This window comes from Portunus trituberculatus, chromosome 23 (assembly GCF_017591435.1).
Source record: "Portunus trituberculatus isolate SZX2019 chromosome 23, ASM1759143v1, whole genome shotgun sequence".
Lineage (NCBI taxonomy): Eukaryota > Metazoa > Arthropoda > Malacostraca > Decapoda > Portunidae > Portunus > Portunus trituberculatus.
This window is the reverse complement of record NC_059277.1, coordinates 7,634,770-7,654,410: the sequence shown is the minus strand read 5'-3', so window position 1 is coordinate 7,654,410 and position 19,641 is coordinate 7,634,770. Positions and strand designations below refer to the sequence as shown.

The 19,641-nt window shown below is 42.6% G+C and overlaps 3 protein-coding genes across 7 annotated transcripts in view; 1 reads left to right on the top strand and 2 right to left on the bottom strand.

Moving 5' to 3' along the window:
• Nucleotides 1-311: 311 nt before the first annotated feature.
• Nucleotides 312-6,000, bottom strand: LOC123507643 (tetratricopeptide repeat protein 33-like). Of its 5 annotated transcripts, XM_045260703.1 has the most exons (6): nt 5,895-5,989; nt 5,663-5,788; nt 5,090-5,227; nt 2,741-2,911; nt 1,601-1,792; nt 312-1,194 (listed from the first exon to the last, which is right to left on the bottom strand). In XM_045260703.1, exons 3-6 carry the CDS (start codon nt 5,225-5,227, stop codon nt 940-942), a joined length of 756 nt encoding a protein of 251 aa, XP_045116638.1. In that variant the 5' UTR covers nt 5,663-5,788; nt 5,895-5,989; the 3' UTR covers nt 312-939. The 5 variants fall into 5 exon arrangements, with proteins under 5 accessions (XP_045116638.1, XP_045116639.1, XP_045116640.1 ...); XM_045260704.1 differs by lacking the exon at nt 5,663-5,788 and having other exon boundaries at nt 5,895-6,000; XM_045260705.1 differs by lacking the exons at nt 5,663-5,788; nt 5,895-5,989 and adding an exon at nt 5,876-5,894.
• A 595-nt stretch (nt 6,001-6,595) lies between these two features.
• On the bottom strand, nt 6,596-8,906 carry LOC123507644 (3-oxo-5-alpha-steroid 4-dehydrogenase 1-like). Its single transcript, XM_045260708.1, has 5 exons — nt 8,385-8,906; nt 8,031-8,200; nt 7,566-7,661; nt 7,240-7,390; nt 6,596-6,974 (listed from the first exon to the last, which is right to left on the bottom strand). Exons 1-5 carry the CDS (start codon nt 8,702-8,704, stop codon nt 6,908-6,910), a joined length of 804 nt encoding a protein of 267 aa, XP_045116643.1. The 5' UTR covers nt 8,705-8,906; the 3' UTR covers nt 6,596-6,907.
• A 1,275-nt stretch (nt 8,907-10,181) lies between these two features.
• The window catches only part of LOC123507645 (putative transmembrane protein INAFM2), an 18,258-nt gene continuing 8,798 nt past the window's right edge, over nt 10,182-19,641 (top strand). Inside the window, exon 1 of the mRNA XM_045260710.1 lies at nt 10,182-10,682. Within this exon, the coding sequence (XP_045116645.1) occupies nt 10,382-10,682 (301 nt within the window). The 5' untranslated portion in view covers nt 10,182-10,381. The remainder of the gene's footprint in view (nt 10,683-19,641) is intronic.

Here is a 19,641-nt window from a genome sequence, read left to right as displayed (position 1 = left end):
GAGGATGAGCCACCATTATTGAAAACATATTTGCAACTTTTCTCTTAGTGTGATTACTGTGAATCCACTAATGGAGTGCTGTGGCTCATTAACAGTTGCACTCTCACCAGATTCCTTATTTTCATCATTAATAAGCCTCTTTGGTGCCATCGTAAGTTTCTAAATGAAAAACTACTGACAGGAAACAGAAGAATGTTTTTCTCAAGACTCTGGCAGGACTAGGGATACACATCGGCATCTGGAATACTGGCATTACCAGTATTAGAACGGTATAGTGGTGGTTGCGAGAAGGGAGGTGAAAGAGCTTTGTATACAACCAAATGTGCGGCCGTTTTATTATAAGATATTTTCACCACTAATAAGCCTTTGGTGTTAATGTAAGTTTATAAATGAAAAACTACAGATAGAATACAGGACAATGTTATTCTGATGACCATGGCAGCACAAGTCACAACTGGCGGAGAGGGAATGGGAACACCAGGGAACCTTTGTTTACAACCACGTGTGTAGATGTTCGACTATCAGGTATTTTTTTGAGTATTAAATCAAACTCTTGTGTTCAAGTATTTAGGTGTTCGAGTATTGAGTCCCCACTGTGTATATAAAGCTTGTTTTTTCAACAAATGTAATAAGTTAGTTATAAGAATAGAGAAATACATATAAAATTATTTTCATCTTTTAAGGAAACACAGCTAAATACTGTATATCAAAATTCTTTGTTTCAAGACAATAATAATTAGCCTTTTACTTTTGTCTTAGAGATATTAATGTTAATTAAATAATAACAACTTGCATAGAGTGACTTAAAGGTACTTTCATCATTCATTACACACACACACACACACACACACACACACACACACAGAGTTTTGTACATATAACACACACGTTACATAAAAGTATTAAAGCTCTTATTGGTGGCACACAATGGCCATACACCTAAGTGACCCTCATACGCACCACCTTGGACGGGTCAATGGTCTTGCCACGCTCCATCACTGTTGGATTGCCTGCCTCAGCTGCCTCCCGCTGCTTCTGGATCTGGTACATCTGGATGGACCGCTCTCTGATGGACCCCTCCACTGGTGGTACAGGGAGCTCTGGTACTTCTGTCCCACTCTCTTTGGCAGCAGCAATTTGTTTCTCCCTCTCGGCATTCATCTCCTGATACTTCTTTAGCAGACCAACAGCCCACTGTGTGAACAAGATAGGTATGGTAAAAATATACACAATAGTATATGTATTGAATCAGTCTATGGCACATTGTCAGAGTCCACAGAGATCATTTGGGTTGTGAATCTCTTCACTTGTTAAAAACTACACATACATGTGTCCTTTGATTACAGACTATTACTCACTGAGATGCTAGAAAAAATAACAATGTCTCTAAGCAACAATATCCATGCTCTTTTCTGTAAGCATTTACTCCTTCACCTTGTCACACTCATTAACATATTCTCCAATTCTATCTAATGCAAAGCCCCAAAAATGAACATGAAGCTTAACTACAAAATTCAAATTCTGCTGACACCAGAAATTGATGGAAAGAATTAAGTTTCACTTGTACTTGACCCAAACAGCTAATAAAGGAACAGTTTACCTGAAGGTCTTCCCTCCACAGCTCCTGTTGGTCTGGACGAATATGGACGGCCCGGGAGAAGGTCTTAACTGCCAAGTCCACTTCACCTAAACCAAGCTGTGCTCGGCCCAGGGTCTGCAGCCCCACCCACCAGTTGGGACACAGCTTAACTGCTGCCTCAGCTGCATTGAGAGCAGGGAGCACTTCACCAACCTGAGGACATATCACAGATATCAACAATGGGTGAGTCAATCATCCCTGCTCATACTGCCTCTATCCATTAATAGAAGGAAAAAAAAAAAATCTCTACAGTAAGCCCCCCGCACTTGGCGAATCTCATCTTGGCGAAATTCACTTTTGGTAGTAGGTAGCCACGGACCACCGAATGCATGCTTGGTGATTTTAATTCAAACTTGGCGGTCCCCTGGAGGCTGCAAGGTGAACCATGCTGCTCCCTGGTGACATCAGACCTCTCTCTAAACCTATCAGAATGCAGTGTGAGAGTCCCCTTCAGCCATTTTGTTTGTGCTACCCTCTGTTCTGCTAGCGTGGGAACGAATTCTGGCGATTTACTGCCAACATGGCCTCTACCAGCACAACAGGTGGTACTGGTGGGGGTAAGGATAATGGTGGTGGCAGCAAGGATGAAAGTAGTTGAGGGAAACTTCCAAAAAGGGGAATTACAGCCTTTATATCATGTCTTATTTGCTTAATTTATTGCTTATTGGTCTGTTTTGTACATGTTCTGATATGTAAAGGCAAAAGATTTTATTCTAGCTTGAAAGATGGTATTTTACAGGTCAAAACAGGGACTTTGGCAATGACCAAAGACTGATCGAAGCATGTTTTATGCAATTTATATGATATACAGAACTCGTGCTTGGCGAAATTCGCATTTGATGGTAGTTTCGCCAGACTAATTAATTCACCAAGTGTGGGGGCTTACTGTACATCAAAATAAAAATTACTGATTTATAAATACAGAAAAAAATTTTGCTTCAAACTGCTACATCACTAGAAACTTATGCAGCACATTACAAAACATTAATATGTATTCATAAAACATTTAATGAAAATTGCAATGTAGAAAATTTCCACCATATTTAAACTTAAAAAAAATTATAGTAATGGGAATGCTGTGAGCTCAACATCTTCCCACACCTGCATGTATGCCTGGGCCAGCATCTCATGGATGGTGTGGTCATCTGGGGTGAGTGCAAGAGCGGAGTTCCATCTCCCAATGGCTGCCCACCATCGCTCAGCCTCCGCAAGAGTTACACCCTCATTACTCAGCCTGCGTGCCTTGGCCTGGGCATCCTCTAGCTCCAGCACCTGGCCAGGGCAGTGGAAAAAGCCTTCATCAAAATGTCTGCCCACTGAGCTACCTGTGTAAGTGTGTGTGTGTGTGTGTGTGTGTGTGTGTGTGTGTGTGTGTGTGTGTGTGTGTGTGTGTGTGTGTGTGTGTGTAATTCACTGTTTGATCTGCTGCAGTCTCTGACGAGACAGCCAGACGTTACCCTACGGAACGAGCTCAGAGCTCATTATTTCCGATCTTCGGATAGGCCTGAGACCAGGCACACACCAAACACCGGGACAACAAGGTCACAATTCCTCGATTTACATCCCGTATCTACTCACTGCTAGGTGAACAGGGGCTACACGTGAAAGGAGACACACCCAAATATCTCCACCCGGCCGGGGAATCGAATCCCGGTCCTCTGACTTGTGAAGCCAGAGCTCTAACTACTGAGCTACCGGGTGTGTGTGTGTGTGTGTGTGTGTGTGTGTGTGTGTGTGTGTGTGTGTGTGTGTGTGTGTGTGTGTGGTGTGGTGTGGTGTGGTGTGTGTGTGTGCATGCAAATTTTTTCCTAGAAATACAACATTCCTGGCATAAATTTATGACTGATTTCTTATTTGCCAGATGAATCAAGTGTCAAGTTAGTTCTACATAAAAGTATGATAATGATGATTATGTATAGAAATCAGCACAGAATAACAACACACACTAGGCCAACTAAACAAGAATAAGAGTTTCGTGAAATGTGATTACAAGTGACTCTGAAGTAGTGATGACTTGTCACACCCTCCAGGTGGTGTGACCTGAGGGTGAGGCAGCCTCACACACACGACAACAGGCCAACACTATCCCTCCTTCTCCCTGGGTGGACACTTTAATTAATTAGTATGCTCAGTATGACTAATGTAGCTAATTCAAACAGCTTGTGCACAAGTACATTAGTAAGTGAGCCACTCAAGCCACTGAGCCAAGGGCAGTAGTTTCTTATGGACACACACGTCTCTCACTCTTGCCATCTAACCATTGTTAACATCTAGCAATATCTACTACAGTTTCCTCAGCAGCCAGGTATTAAGTGAAAGTTAACAACATCCCAGAACATTCTCATACACTAGCAGTATTTTCAGATCAGTCTTCTAAGCTTGACTTTGATTAGTCTTCCACTCCTGAGTCAGACCACCTACTTGAGCATCACTACAACCATGTTTACCCACACCACCATGCATCTTACCTGGGTTAGAGCACAAGCTGGGGTTTCCATTTTAAAGCAATTATTGTTTTTATTTCCTGATGTACTTACAAAGTACTCACTGAGGGCCAGAGTTCTACTACAGTATCTGAGTGGCCACCAATGAACAGGAAAAACAGTTGGTTAGTTGCTGCTTGTGTAAAATATCATGTACACACGTGCCAAACTTAACATTTTTGATAATTTCTCCAAGATCTTTTTCATAATCCCCTCTGTAATTATTTACTATGAATGAAAATTATAATACTGGATATCACAATTGGCTATGACTGAATATTTACGCCAACACACACTTTTTCCTAAAACTCATCTTCACCCTACATAGTGACTTACATGAGACAACAGTTATTGTATAAACTTGGATGTGAATATCTGAAAAAAACAACAACCATGATTCTGTGGATTTTTTTCATCTGCAACCAGCGCATCTTGCAACCTGATATGTAAACATAAATTATATGCTAGAATTGAGATAATCTGCATTGCAGCCACAAACAGATCGCTTCGTTCTAAAACTTCACAGCTCACATCTGACATACTTAAGAGTAGGATTAAAATGTATTAATTCACATTATTCACAAGCTTAAAAGTTAATATTTGTTTCAGTTGACAGCAAAGGTTAAGTCCTCCCAGGCAAGAAGGAGCAGGACCAACTGGGTGACTGGCAATAAATCAAAACTTGGCCAATGCAAAGAAGTGTTTGTCAATATGGCATACTCAGTCCCTCTGCCACAAGAGAAACACTGTATAATGGCATGAGCCAAATAAAAAAAATACTGTATAGGGTTGATATACTGTACATGCAGTAATTACGTAATATACCTTAGAATAAATGAAAGTCACATAATTATTATAACAAATGAATAAATTATCGCTTACAAAATTGTCATACTGGAAAGAGCACGATTAAAGTTGACATCTTAATTTTATATTGAGATTGAGGAAATGTAAAGCAACATATTACCTTTGGACGTTTAGTTGCAGTCAGCCAATCAACATTAGGATCTTCAGTTCCATCTCTTTCTTCTACATTTTCTTCAGAAAAGACAGCAGGCTGAGGCTTACTTAACCCTGCCTTTCTTTTCCACCCAAATGCCTGCATCTGGAAATATTATAAAAAAAATATTTACAAGAACATGCAAGTTAATGATCAACATCATCAACTGATTAGCACAAAAGTCAGGATGAGTCTTTAACACTGACTCAAACTTCCTGTGTAGATGTTCACTAAGATAAAGCAGAGCACCACACACTTCATTGGAAAGGTACAGCTTGAAAACATAGTGTCACTGACCCCTCTAAGAAATGCCAAACACCATTAAGATCAAGGCATGTCTGGTATGTGTGCCATGTCCTGTCACTGCCTTGTATCCCATCACCAAAGTATAAACTAGGAGGAGTGACACCTTGTTACACGAGACAATTGACACTTCCTTGGCCTTTACACACACAAACACATACACGCTACAGTGCTGCAAAACTTCACTTAACCTAAGGCTCGGCAAGTACTATGTCATGCCATCCCCCGAGTGTTTACCGAGGAAGCTTCTGAGGTGTGTGAGGGGTATCGTCTGTGTCTTTGTTGTGAGCACCCCTTCAGGAGACACGCCTCGCACTGACAGCCACCTCTCGCCTTCCTCCTCACTGCTGTCGAGCCCTAGTACTGGTAAATCCAAGTAAAAAATACACTAATATTTACATGGTCACTACTAGGGCTACGCCAATAAGTGTATAGAAGCGCTTTACGCACACAAAACGATCCGTCATACCAAAGATTCCTGGTGGGTGAGTGTTAGGGCTAAATATATCACTGATCCTGTGTCCCCCACACCGCCATGTCACGCTGCCGAGGTAAACAAACAGTTGGGAGGATTCGACTCGGCTCCCACTGTTCGCGCCTACATTGAATATTGAATCAAAATCAAAGATTTTATGAAACAGACTGGGAAGGTTCAAATTAGATGTGGAAATGCTTACTGATCATTTATTTTCTTTCTTTCATTTCTCAAGGATGTTGGTATTGACTTCATAAATGTCTTGCGTATCTCATCACGCTTCTTTGGATTCTCATTTAGGTAGGACTTTATTCAATGTTTTTTTTCCACTATTAAGTCAAAATAATTCTTAAACTAACATGCAAATGCCGTTGATAACAATGACATCCACTACAGTAGATCTTGCTTAGGTATCTAGTCAACGCTTGATAATTTTGTCCTCGATAAAATTTGATAACATCTCTTTTATTATCTGTATCATTATCATTATCATTATTACTATTATTACCAATATTATCCTTGCATTTCATCTCAGTCACGCCGAGGAGTCAGTACGGTAGACTGCGACATTTCCCCTCCACACACAGGAAGTGACTGTATACAGAGGAGTGAAGGGGAACATTCCACCTGGCCTTGTGGGGAATGAAACTTTTGCTGATGTTATATTTTTGGGGCTGGTTTATAAAATACTGTTGTTCTTTTTTTACTAAATATATTCTAACAAATCATTATATCATTAGTTCTTACTACAAAATATGGAGAACTGTACCGTGCTGTTTCTTTGCCCTAAACTTTAATGCGCTGCAGTAGCATCTACTTAGATCTCCAATATACAATATGATACACGTTTCAACATTTCGGACACTCGTACATTACATAACAGGACACCTTACTGGGAGAACTATACACCTGGAAACCTTTACCATTATGCACTGAAAGTACCTACTTTTTATATACTAGACGTTGTGACAACACGTGCATCAAGTGACGTGTTCTGTATTTCCTTCCTACAGCAAGAATGGAAAAACTGCTTTACGCGTTCGTGGATAGTCTTCATACTTCTTGAGATACCACCTGTAATTAAGACCAGGCCAGTATCAATGCAATGCCAAGAGTAAAATATCTGTGTATGATTTCACAACACATTTCAAGGAAGATAGAGGGACAGACATATAGAGCGCGACAGTTCATCTTACAGGATAAAAATATTTCATACCATGTTGTATGGTCTTGAAAACACCAGAGTTACTATGACAGGAAATCTAAACTATATAGATTTCGTGCCTCCATCCTTCACCTCAGAAGAAGTATAAGTCTCAGAAGGGACTCATGTACTCACTGGTGGCTCTGCCGTGCCCGATGCGCCAACAGCAGTGTGGTGGTGCTGGCCAGCACCAGGGCAGGGGGTGCCAGGCTGGCCAGGGCATACCCCCACATCTCCACAATCTCTCCGAAGTAATCTGGACATGAAATCTTCTCAAACCATCCTCCTGGAATGTGAAATGCATGCTTGCCATTAAAAAAGGAGTATTCACAGTTTTACTGAGCATCAATTTTTTTTTTTTTTTTTTAATAAGACAACTGTTATAGATAAATACTGGATGAATATCAATTCTTCATTTTCCACTACAGTGTCTCCTATCAACGCAATCCTGGCCCACAAACCTTTAGGCAATTGGAGTTGTGACTGCATTTCCGATTTCCTGAGGATAGAATCAGCACCGATGTTGATCTTCATGCCATAGAGGAAGAGTACAAACCCTGCAGTGAAGAAACTAAATATGTGAAAATACGCCTCTAATGTTTGAACATACAACATGTAGTACTTGTCAAACACTGGTTTGCATCATATATTGGTGAACCGCTACAACATTTAGCAAACAATGTTTTGAAAAAAATAAAAACATGGCAATAATTCTTGTGAGATTTCTTCCTGGAGTATGTGACATTCCCTTTGGTGATGTTATGTATGATGGTCAGTGTTTAAACAGCTACATCTTCTCCACAGATGCTGAGGTAAGACACAATTATTAGAATGGCACACAAGGTAAAAAAAAAAAAAAAAAAAAGTAATTAACTAAACACTAGATTATTATTTGTGATAGTCTGAAATTACATCTGACATCTTACCTATGTAGAAATTGGGCTTGTAAAACCACTCCTCGTCATTGTAGCGGTAATAGTTTACGAAGTAGACGCCATGGAGGATTCCGTTGTAAATTTGAGTCAGAAAAGCAAGAAGGAAAGGCAGGAAGCGAGTTGGCTTTTGGCTTGCCATCAGTAAAGGGGAGATGAAGCACCTGTATCAGAACATAAGCATCAGCATCAGCAACAACAATAGCAGCAGCAGCAGCAGCAGGGAGGGAGAGGCAAACACCAGCTTCGTCAGGCTTTACGGCGTCTGAGTCTACTTTTGTCAGATTATAGCACTAGCAGTAAATGGAAGCTTATAGTCCGGAGTTCGGGTAACATGCATCACCTCACCTCTGGAAAAAGTGCATGATGAACATTCCAAGACACAGCTGGTTCACCACGCTGCCGTACGCCTTCTGCTTGCCCCGCGCCACCAGCACCATGGGGATGAAGAAGGCGGGGCAGTCTTGCAGGAATCTGGCGACCCTCCCTGGTATAAGGAAGCGCGATGAGGTACTACGGGAGGAGGGCGATGAGTCTTGGAGGATGAGGGAGGCCACTACAAGGCCGATAGACCCCCAACACATGGCAGAGATGAGCTCCCTGTCGCTGGTGACCATGAACAGTGGGTACACATACGCCTCAATCAAGGTCTCTGGCTGGACCTTCATGGTGGCTGTCTTCCCGGGGCCAGTAGAGACGAGGACTTGCAATGATCTGTTTCCTGGCCCACCGTCACGTTCTTCTGTGCATTATTTACGCGTTGCCAAGGTGACCAAGGTTTTGTTGTGAGCCACGTATCGCTCACCGCGCCGTTTGCAGGCAGGATGTACTGTGTGCCGCGCTTCGCTATCCCGCGCCGAGTGCCGTCTCTTGTAACGATGCCCTTTCGTACTGAGGCTATCCAATATTTTTAAGTTATTACTAATATTGCCGCTCGATATTTGTTTCTCTCTCTCTCTCTCTCTCTCTCTCTCTCTCTCTCTCTCTCTCTCTCTCTCTCTCTCTCTCTCTCTCTCTCTCTCTCTCTCTCTCTCTCTCTCTCTCTCTCTCTCTCTCTCTCTCTCTCTCTCTCTCTCTCGTTCCCGATCCACCCTTAACACTACGCTGGAATAATCAAATTGCTAAGTGTCCGTGGTGAGGTTAAGGGTGAGGGAGTATAGAGGCTGGCAGGTAAAAAGGAGAGACGAGGCAAAAAAGTAAGGGGAGGGGAGGAGCGAGCCGCCTGTGTTACATCGCGCAGTACCCTTTAACAGGTAAACGCATTATACAAGTTACGCGATCCTGGCTTAGCGCGCGGCCGCCACATCGCTTCACATCACTCGCTATGCTTGTAAACTTGTATTGAAGAACTTTGCCATAACCGATGATTTAGAGATAGAAGTTCGAAAGGCGTATTATGGTATTCATCACCTATGCTTAAAATGGTCTTAATGAGTTGTTGCTATGATCCTAATGACACAAACACACACACACACACACACACACACACACACACACACACACACACACACACACACACACACACACACATCAGGCCCTACAATATAAGACAGAACAATATCTCCCATTCCAAGCAAACTAAACAAACAAACATTTATTTTCCAACACCACATAAAATAAATAGAAAGTAAAAAATAAGAAACACAATAACAATAAAAAAGAAAAAAAAATCCTAATAACACCTAGCAAAGGATAAAATGCATGTAGTACTAAACCCAACACACCCTCATTATAAACCCATTACAAGCAGCGCATTATCACGTGGAACTCTCGCTTGATGCCCTGAACGTTGAGCGGGAAGGAAGAACCAGGAATACATCGTCTGCTGCAAGAGGCCTGGAGGGAAGGAGGGAGGTAGGGAGGGAGGGAAGGAGGAAGGGCAGGAGGGCGCATGTCCGATAACCTGGATCCCTGTGTTGAATCGATCCCTCTTCACTTTTCTTGTCCCTTAATCACACAGAAGACTGATGGCAAAACGCGAGTCTTCTCCCGTACACGAAATACCGATGGACACACGGCGTTTAAATTAAGAACTCTGAGATGAGGGAAAGAGAGAGAGAGGGAGAGTGATGACAGCGCATGTCTTGCCTGGGAGAGGATCCGAGAGCGAGAGCGAGAGTGAGAGTGAGAGAGAGCGAGAGAGAGAGCTAGTGAGAGAGTGAGAGAGAGTGTGAGGGAGAGTGGACGGGGGGTGGCGAGTTCCCGCGGCCATAGCAGATTTTGTTTACCATTCTGAGCCGCCCTGTCCCTTCAGCCTCGCTTCTTCTTCAGCGTCTTGTGCTTCGACAGCGGGTGAGGCCTCTAAGCCGCCGCCGCCCTCCACCGCCATCATACTTTACAAAATAATGAGTGTAAATCTGGGCAATGACACGAAGGCCCCGTCCCCGGTCAGAACACCAGACGACAACCACAAGGAGAGTCGATACGAGCCGAAACAAAACAAAAAGATTGTTCGGCTGCTTACAGTGATCGCGTATGTCATATCGGTGTCCATGGCCGCCATAATACTGTCCCTGTACTATGTGTTCCTGTGGGATCCGCAGATGAGGTACCAACCCAAAGCCAAACACGGCCCGCATAACAAAAACACCAACACCATAGAGGATAATTCAGCGGCCACTTCTTACTACTCTTTTCCGTCTGAAGGTAAGTGTGTATGTACTAATTAACAGATGCATGCGTGTGTGTGTGTGTGTGTGTGTGTGTGTGTGTGTGTGTGTGTGTGTGTGTGTGTGTGTGTGTGTGTGTGTGTGTGTGTGTGTGTGTGTGTGTGTGTGTGTGTGTGTGTGTGTGTGTGTGTGTGTGTGTGTGTGTGTGTGTGTCTAGGGCCACTCACATATGAGGCCCCCAAGTCAGGTAAACATTGGTTGGCACTGTGCCCTACACGAGACCCGGACCTATACGTACGTGCATACACACACACACACACACACACACACACACACACACACACACACACACACACACACACACACACACACACACACACACACACACACACGTAAAATATGATAACACAACACGCTATTAGCACCTGAAAAATAAAAACACACAAAAAAATAACCAATTAATCAAACAGGCAAGAAGAGACATAAATACAAGTGACACAAACGTTTCTATCCACTATTTACATCCCAAACAAGGTGACAAGCGGGGAAATAAACAAACCTCAATAGCAACAGACAGACAGGTATAGGGACAGTATTCAGAGTCACACTGGTATTTTCTTTCCTCTTAAAACTGGAGACAAGCATTCTCTCATTACACGTATTTCAAACATTTTAAACATTGATTGATAAATGAAGTATACTGCAGAGATAGTTAGCCATGAAAGACTACCTTACATACCTTCTTGTGTCTTATCAGTAAACAGTTATTTCTTATCAATGAACTCTAAGGACGAACACAATTAATTTCAATATACAGTTACATTTCAAAAGCAACATATCGTAATAGACAAACAGTGACAACATACAAAATAAACGATACTTGGATACATTTTTAGTTTGAGATTTGTGTACGATTAGACTATTTTATTGACATTATAGAGGGACTATGGAGGTCAGAAGATTAATGGCCAGAGTCTTCACTATTTTAATCCGCCACATAAGTTTCTGAAGCTGAATAAAACCACGAAATAATAAGCAGAATGAATATGGAAACGTCATGGTATCAAAGGGGTCAAAAAGATAAACTATATATAAAAAAAAAAAATAAACAGCTAGCTAGTTAGAGTGACACCATTAATACGACGAAAACGTATCAAATGAATACTGAATAACATGAGTAAAGGGAGACACAGTGAGCTACCGTCTTGTTGTGGCAGTGAATGCAGTGAATGAAGGTTCCTCTTATGAGTCTCCCATCCTGCGTCATTAGACCAGGATATTGGAGCCTTTTTTTTGCTTATCACGAGCAAATTTACCGACTGTCATGAGTCAAGCGAGTAATCAAGCCACAGTTTATTGCAATTTCCGTCTGTGTGTGTGTGTGTGTGTGTGTGTGTGTGTGTGTGTGTGTGTGTGTGTGTGTGTGTGTGTGTGTTTCACTGTTTGTTTGATCTGCTCCAGTCTCTGACGAGACTGCCAGACGTTACCCTACGGAACGAGCTCAGAGCTCATTATTTCCGATCTTCGGATAGGCCTGAGACCAGGCACACACCACACACCGGGACAACAAGGTCACAACTCCTCGATTTACATCCCGTACCTACTCACTGCTAGGTGAACAGGGGCTACACGTGAAAGGAGACACACCCAAATATCTCCACCCGGCCGGGGAATCGAACCCCGGTCCTCTGGCTTGTGAAGCAAGCGCTCTAACCTACCGGGTGTGTGTGTGTGTGTGTGTGTGTGTGTGTGTGTGTGTGTGTGTGTGTGTGTGTGTGTGTGTGTGTGTGTGTGTGTGTGTGTGTGTGACCTAATGCACGACGTAAAAGTAAGCGACACCATGACCTTGAGAGAGAGAGAGAGAGAGAGAGAGAGAGAGAGAGAGAGAGAGAGAGAGAGAGAGAGAGAGAGAGAGAGAGAGAGAGAGATGTCATATAAAAATAGGCAGTGTGGCCTCATTACGCATCTTCAAGTCGTCTAAACTAAACAAAGAAACAAAAGCAGGCGGAGAGAAGAAAAAAGAGAATAATTACAATAAAAATAATAATAATAATAATAATAATAATAATAATAAAACTTGGGCGGCATAACTACTTAAAACATCCACTAATTAATTTCTTAACTCTGAAAACTAATTAAACGGGAGAGGATGAAGGAAGAGGCGCGCAGGAGATGGAGAGAAACACTGCAGTGGATAAGTGTGACCGAAGAGAGTGTGAGTAATGGAAACAGTAGAGCGAACAGGGAAAACAAGTGTGCATGATGTAAATTAGCGTGACCACTAACCCCATCAGTACTGGGACGCATTTTATCCTTCAGTTTTGGTTGTGATTAGACCATTAGACCATTTTATTAACATTAGCAAGTATCTAAGGAGGTCATGAGATTAATGGCCACAGTCTTCACTATCTTAATCCCCGACATAAGTTTCTGAAACGGTATAAAATCACCAAATAGTAACCAGAATGAATATAGAGACTCGTCATGGTAGTGAAGGGGTTAATGGAAGTATGACCAATAGAAAATAATAATAACAAAACGACATTATATACAAACTAACCCCTCTCCCCTTCCTTCTCCCCTCTACCCCTCTTCCCTTTTTCTCTCCCCTCTTTATTCTGGCAGGAGATAAACTATCAGCTGAACCAATTTTGACACTCAACAGTAGAGACGAGGGGAGAGGAGGAAGGCGAGGAAGAAGCGTAGAAGAGGGAAGGGTCTGGTCTCCCCTTTGTTATTCGTCACCCCACCTGCTAAGGGAAATTCCTGGCCCCTGGGGTGGTCTGCAGGGAGAGGTAAGGGGGGAGGGGCCAGGTCATCATGTAAACACCGGGGGAGGCCAGAAAGCAGGTGGGGTGTTTTAATATTTCTTGTGTTTTTACCCCAACCAGTTTGAAGAAAGAAAATATTTTGATATGATAAGCTTGCAAAGAAGTGAGATAACACCCCCTCTCACTTCCCTCTCCTACCCCCCCTCCCGTCTCTCTCTCTACCTACCTACATATACTCACCCTTCCTGACTGTGGAGCGTACACACACACACACACACACACACACACACACACACACACACACACACACACACACAAATACAGCAGAAACAAGCTGGAATCTATTTTAATCAGGTCTATTCGACTGACTGATTTTACTTTAATCTCTTAACTTCCACTCCCCCTCTCTCTCTCTCTCTCTCTCTTCGTACCTCGCAGCTTTATTTTCACGAGTACTATTCTTATAAACTTCCTACCTATAAACCTCACCTCACCTCCCACACTTCTCATACACAAGCTTTGCCCTTTCATACAGATCCAGTCCATTCTGATTGCAAACGAGGAAGTGATACGCTGATAAGACCGCTCCTCATAACCTGCTTCATTTCTTTCTTTCTCAGGTGAATCACTTGTATCCATCAAAGGCGACAGTTTTCCTTATTCTCTTCACTCTTGTTCTAGTCAGTGGGATAATTGAGTGAAGTTAGTGAGGGATAGAGAACCAGGGTCATAGATTTTCTTATTCTCTTCACTCTTGTTCTAGTCACTGAGTTAAATGAATGGAGTTAGTGAGATATAGAGAACCAAGGTCACAGTTTTTCTTATTCTTTTCACTCTTGTTTTAGTCAGTGGGATAAATGAGTGGAGTTAGTGAAGTAGGGAGAGAGAACCAGGGACTACCTTGCATACTAGGAGTCTTTAAACGTTAGAATGCACTCGAGGAACATCTATATTCACTCTCCATCCACTCTTGGGTTAAATGAGTGGAGTTACTAATGTAGGGATAGAGGACCAGGGATCATCTTGAATACCAGGAGTCTTTAAACGTTGGAATGCACTCGAGGAATATCAACACTCACTCCCCACTGTGTTTAGCGTTCTGTCTCCACCTCATATACACCGCTACGACAATAATCTCCCCTCAGAACATGACAAAGCTGGCAGACTCTAAAAAGATCAGGACTCGAGACTGAGTTGTTGTTTTTTATGTAAGAGAGGAGGACTGGTCAAGGGCAACAAAAAACATAAAGAAAAAAGGCCCACTTAAATTGCCAGTCTCCTTACAGAGCCGATATAAATAATCAAAGGATAGGTGTGTGTCTTGAAATCTTCCTCTTGAATGAAGTCAAGTCATAGGAAGTTGGAAATACAGATACAGGCAGGGAGTTCCAGAGTTTACCAGACTAAAAGACGCTGTGAATGGATGCAGGTTACTCGATTTGTGGCAACGACTGTACTGTTTCAGCTTGTGTTTGTTTTGACGCCTAGCTCGTATTTGTCTCAAGATCTGTAATAACACTCCTTAGCTTTCCTTCCAGCGCCTCATCACACGTTAAAGGGAGGTTTTAATATCACGTGCTTATGAAGATTCCATGCGTTGTGTTCAGTGACCTTGATTGTTGCATGTCACAGTGAAAGGATTAATAGATTTGGATAAACACGTGCACACTTTACAAAATTAATTCTCTTTGATATTAAGCTAATTTACAGACAGCCTTCTCTTATTATGGTAAAAAAAAAAAAAAAAAATATATATATATATATATATATATATATATATATATATATATATATATATATATATATATATATATTAATAAAAGTGTCCAAGGCTAAGGGTGACGCAACACTGTCTATGTGTGAGGCTCGGCAGGTGTGGCCCAGGTAAACACTGAAGTGATGTAAGGTGTAGGCGAGTAGATAAAAAAAATACACACACCTGAGGAATGTATGGCGGAAACACTGGAGCGGATGTAACAAGTGTGAGTGAAGAGAGTGTGGATGATGGAACAGTTGAGTGAATAGGGAAAATAAGTGTGCATGATATGAATAAGAGTGATCATCAAAGGAAGTGTGAACGATAAAAAAAAAAAAAAAAAAAAACTGGAGTGAATGAATGAAAAACTTATGCATAACGTGAATGTGAAAGAAAAAAAAAAGTGTGAAAGACGGTAAATAAGTGAATGTGGAAAATAATTGTAAGAATGAAATAGAAAAAAAAAAAATAGTGAGAATAACAGAATATTGGAGCGAACGAAGTAAATTCTTACACAAAACTTAAATAAATGGCAAACAGTAAACAGAAATAAAAAAAATGAATAACAGAAAATCAACAAAACGAAAGAAAAGACACACACAAGAAAAAAATAAACATTAGTAACGATAAATACAAATGATAAAACACACACAATAAAAAAAAAAAAAAAAAAAATAGCATAACTTGAAGATGTAAATGATAAATGAGATGAGGTGGCAGGTTCGTCTTGCGAGTTGAGGTGAGAGTGACAGGTGTGAGTGTAAGAGGCAGGTGTAAAGGTGAGGCAGAGTGACAGGTGAGTGTAGGCAGCAGGTGTATCTGTCAAGACTTTCCTCCCTTGTGTTTGATTTGCGATCGTTTATCAAGCTGTGAGGAAAATACACAATACCTTCTTTTTTCTTTCCTGCTTCTGACTTGAGGAAAAGGAATGCTGAGTCACCTCTTCCTCTCTCTCTCTCTCTCTCTCTCTCTCTCTCTCTCTCTCTCTCTCTCTCTCTCCCAGTTCTCAGTCTCAAATTTCACAATAATTTCTACCTTTTAAATCATTAACCCCTTGAGTACCATGACGCGTTTCCCTATTCATTCTGCTTACAACTTCAGAAACTCATGTTGGAGGGACGAAAATAGTGAGGATTCTAGCCATTAATTATCTAACATCCATAGGCACTTCCTAATGTCAATAAAATCGCCTAATCGTACCCAAAACTCAAGGTAAAAATTCTTCCCAGTACTGAAGGAGTTAATATAGTCCTACCTGCCAACCAATACCTGTGCACATTCTTCACACGTGTGGGAAAATTAGCAACACCTCCGCATTACACTAGATCTTCAGATATTGCGTTTTTAAGATTTTTTTTTTATCTTTATTTACACCATGTGGGCTTTTCACAGGAATTTATGAGCTAAAGGGGATACTTTTATGGGGTACTTCCTATCTCAAAGCCCACCCGCTAGGAAATCGTTGCCCCGAGTGAGGAAGCCCAACGTACATTCGGACTGTGGACAGGATTTGAACCCGTGCACTTGGAGACCCCTCGGACCCCAAAGCACGCATGGTTCCACTGTACCACGGCGGCCCCGAATGTATTAGGAAGGGAAATTAAATGAACGAGATTTGTAATGAAGGAAAGCAAAATGGATGGAGACAAAAATACAGGGAAATAAAGGATGGACGAAAGGAATATAAGGGAACAGAGGTGAAGAGAAGTGAAGAAGAAGAAGAAAGGAAAAGAGAGAAACGAGGAGAGGAAATAGAGGAGAGAAAGAGAAAGAGTTGGAAGAGAGAGAGAGAGAGAGAGAGAGAGAGAGAGAGAGAGAGAGAGAGAGAGAGAGAGAGAGAGAGAGAGAGAGAGAGAGAGAGGAGAGAGGAGGAGGAGAGAAAGGAGGGTGGAGGAGAGAGAGGAGAAAAAGAGGAGAGAAAGGGAGAGGAGAGGAAAGAAGGGAGGGATGGAGGAGAGAAAGGGAGGGATGAGGAGAGAAAGAGAGGGATGAGGAGAGAAAGGAAGGGGTGAGGAGGAGAGAAAGGGAGGATGGAAGAGAGAAAGGTATGGGTGAAAAGGAGAGAAGGGAGGGGTGAGGAGAGAAAGGGAGGGTGAGGAGAGAAAGGGAGAGGAGAGGAAAGAAGGGAAGGGATGGAGGAGAGAAAAGGAGGGATGAGGAGAGAAAGGGAGGGGTGAAGAGAAAGGGAGGGGTGAGGAGGGAAGGTATGGGGTTGAGGAGAGAAGGGAGGGTGAGGAGAGAAAGGGAGGGGTGAGGAAAGAAAGGGAGGGGTGAGGAGGGAAGAGAGGGGGTGGAGGAGAGGAGAGAGGGATGAGGAGGGAAGGGAGGGGTGGAGGAGAGAAGAGAGGGGTGAGGGGGATGGAAACGTGAGTCGGGACATTTATTTATCGACAAAATGTGAGGTGGTCGATAATGGCCTAGGAAGAGTTACTTGCAGGTGGAGGTGTAACTCTCTCTCTCTCTCTCTCTCTCATCCAATAACACTACTTCTTTCACCGAGCGTCCTTCCTCGATCACCTTATATCCTCCTCCTCCTCCTCTTCTTCTTCTTCTCCCTTCTCCTCCTCTTCACCTTTTCACTCGCTATCCATCATCTCTTTCATAACATTCTATCGTCAGCATCCATCCCTTCATCTCTCTCTCTCTCTCTCTCTCTCTCTCTCTCTCTCTCTCACGCTATATCTCTTCACTACGTTCATTTTTTTCCCATTCTCCTTTCTTTTTCTCCTCCTCCTCCTCCTCTTCCTCAGTATGTCCTACTAAAGTTCGGCGTGAGGCCAAGTAGGTCAGTATCCTGCAGGAGATGTAGGATGCTGGTGGTGGTGGTGGTGGTGGTGGTGGTGGTGGCGTTCAATAACAAAATAATGGTGGTTGATGGTGGTGGTGGTGGTGGTGGTGGTGGTGGTGCCGCATTATGACGTTCTTTTTTTATTTATTTTTTTTTTCATTCTTTCCCTTTCCGTTCTCTGTTTTCTTTTTTCGTTCTTTCTTTCTTTGTTCTCTCTCTCTCTCTGTGTGTGTGTGTGTGTGTGTGTGTGTGTGTGTGTGTGTGTGTGTGTGTGTGTGTGTGTGTGTTTCATTTTATTTCTGTATTCTTCGTGCTGTTCTCTTTTCTTCTTCATTTCAGCGTCGTAGCTTTCTTTTTCTTCCTTTTCTTCTCATTTTCAGTACTTCTTAGCTAAATGTTTCCTCTAATACCACCACCAACACCACCACCACCATCATCATCATCATCATCATCACCATCATCATCACAGCTATCCTCATTTCATTTTGGTTAATGACCACCAAAACTCTTTAATTTCATATATTTCCACCGTCTTAATTCTATCTCGCTCTTCCCTTTATACTTTAAGAATTAGCCTTGTTTTCCTCCCGTGCCTTCACCGCCTCCCTCTGCGTGGCGTCCCTGCCTCCCTGCCTGTCTGCCTCTCTGCCTCCCTGCCTGGCGTGTGTTGTGAGCCGTGTCGTGTGTCGCAGCGCCGCCAGCCTCTGTTTAGCTCTGCTCGGCGTAAACTGCCTTTGTCACCATCAAGACGAGATGCAGTTTGCAAAATTTATACATTCTCTCTCTCTCTCTCTCTCTCTCTCTCTCTCTCTGTGTGTGTGTGTGTGTGTGTGTGTGTGTGTGTGTGTGTGTGTGTGTGTGTGTGTGTGTGTGTGTCTGTCTGTCTGTCTCTGTATACATGGTTAAGCACGAGTTTTGCCATATATTAAACGTGGAAGAAAATTTTACCCTGAGTGGAAAATTCTCTATAAATACATGAATATACAGAGAGAGAGAGAGAGAGAGAGAGAGAGAGAGAGAGAGAGAGAGAGAGAGAGAGAGAGAGAGAGTTTCCTCAGGAATGCCTGAGGAAACATGGAGGAATTTCATGGTGGAGAGGAAACACGTCATGATTCTTTGTTCATTACAGTGTTAGCGGAGTGACTTGATAAATAAGATCCGGAACAAGAGCGTCGCCTTGTCGTCACGTTAACAGCATTAGAACAATTCAATAAACACTAAACTAAGACAACTGTCTCACGCTCCTCGTTCCGTCCCTCCTCGCCCTTCTGCGCAACTTAACTAACTTGACTAACTAGTAAATTATATTAGAGTCAACTTCCCTCCTCTTCCGCCCTTTCCTTCTACACCAGCTTTCCGCCTAAGGACACCCACTTCCTCTTGCAAGGGCCTCTTGGACACCCCTGGCGCTGGAACCACTAACACTCCTCACCCAATATAAAATCACTCAAGAGCACCCTCTCGTCTCCCCTCCCTTCTGCTAACCACGGGCAGAGCACCCCTAGATACCCCTCACCCTCTGACAATCCTAAAGTACTTCCCTCTCTACCACCATCCCTTAAACCCTTCCCCTCCCCCCTAAACACATCTCTAAGACCATCCCTGAACAATCCTTAATCTCTTCAGTACTGGGACATATTTTTACCTTGATATTTTTGGGTGTGATTAGATAATTTTATTG

Coding starts and splice junctions, on each gene's coding strand:
- LOC123507643 (XM_045260702.1), bottom strand. CDS start 4,553: ATGCGCTGGTTGCAGATGAAAAAAATCCACAGAATCATGGTTGTTGTT. Junction 2,912..4,107: donor CAGCTTGTGCTCTAACCCAG/GTAAGATGCATG, acceptor TGCCCTGGCCAG/GTGCTGGAGCTAGAGGATGC. Junction 1,793..2,740: donor TGGCCCAGGCATACATGCAG/GTGTGGGAAGAT, acceptor ATATGTCCTCAG/GTTGGTGAAGTGCTCCCTGC.
- LOC123507644 (XM_045260708.1), bottom strand. CDS start 8,704: ATGAAGGTCCAGCCAGAGACCTTGATTGAGGCGTATGTGTACCCACTG. Junction 7,662..8,030: donor CAAGCCCAATTTCTACATAG/GTAAGATGTCAG, acceptor TCTTCACTGCAG/GGTTTGTACTCTTCCTCTAT. Junction 7,391..7,565: donor ACAACTCCAATTGCCTAAAG/GTTTGTGGGCCA, acceptor TTCACATTCCAG/GAGGATGGTTTGAGAAGATT.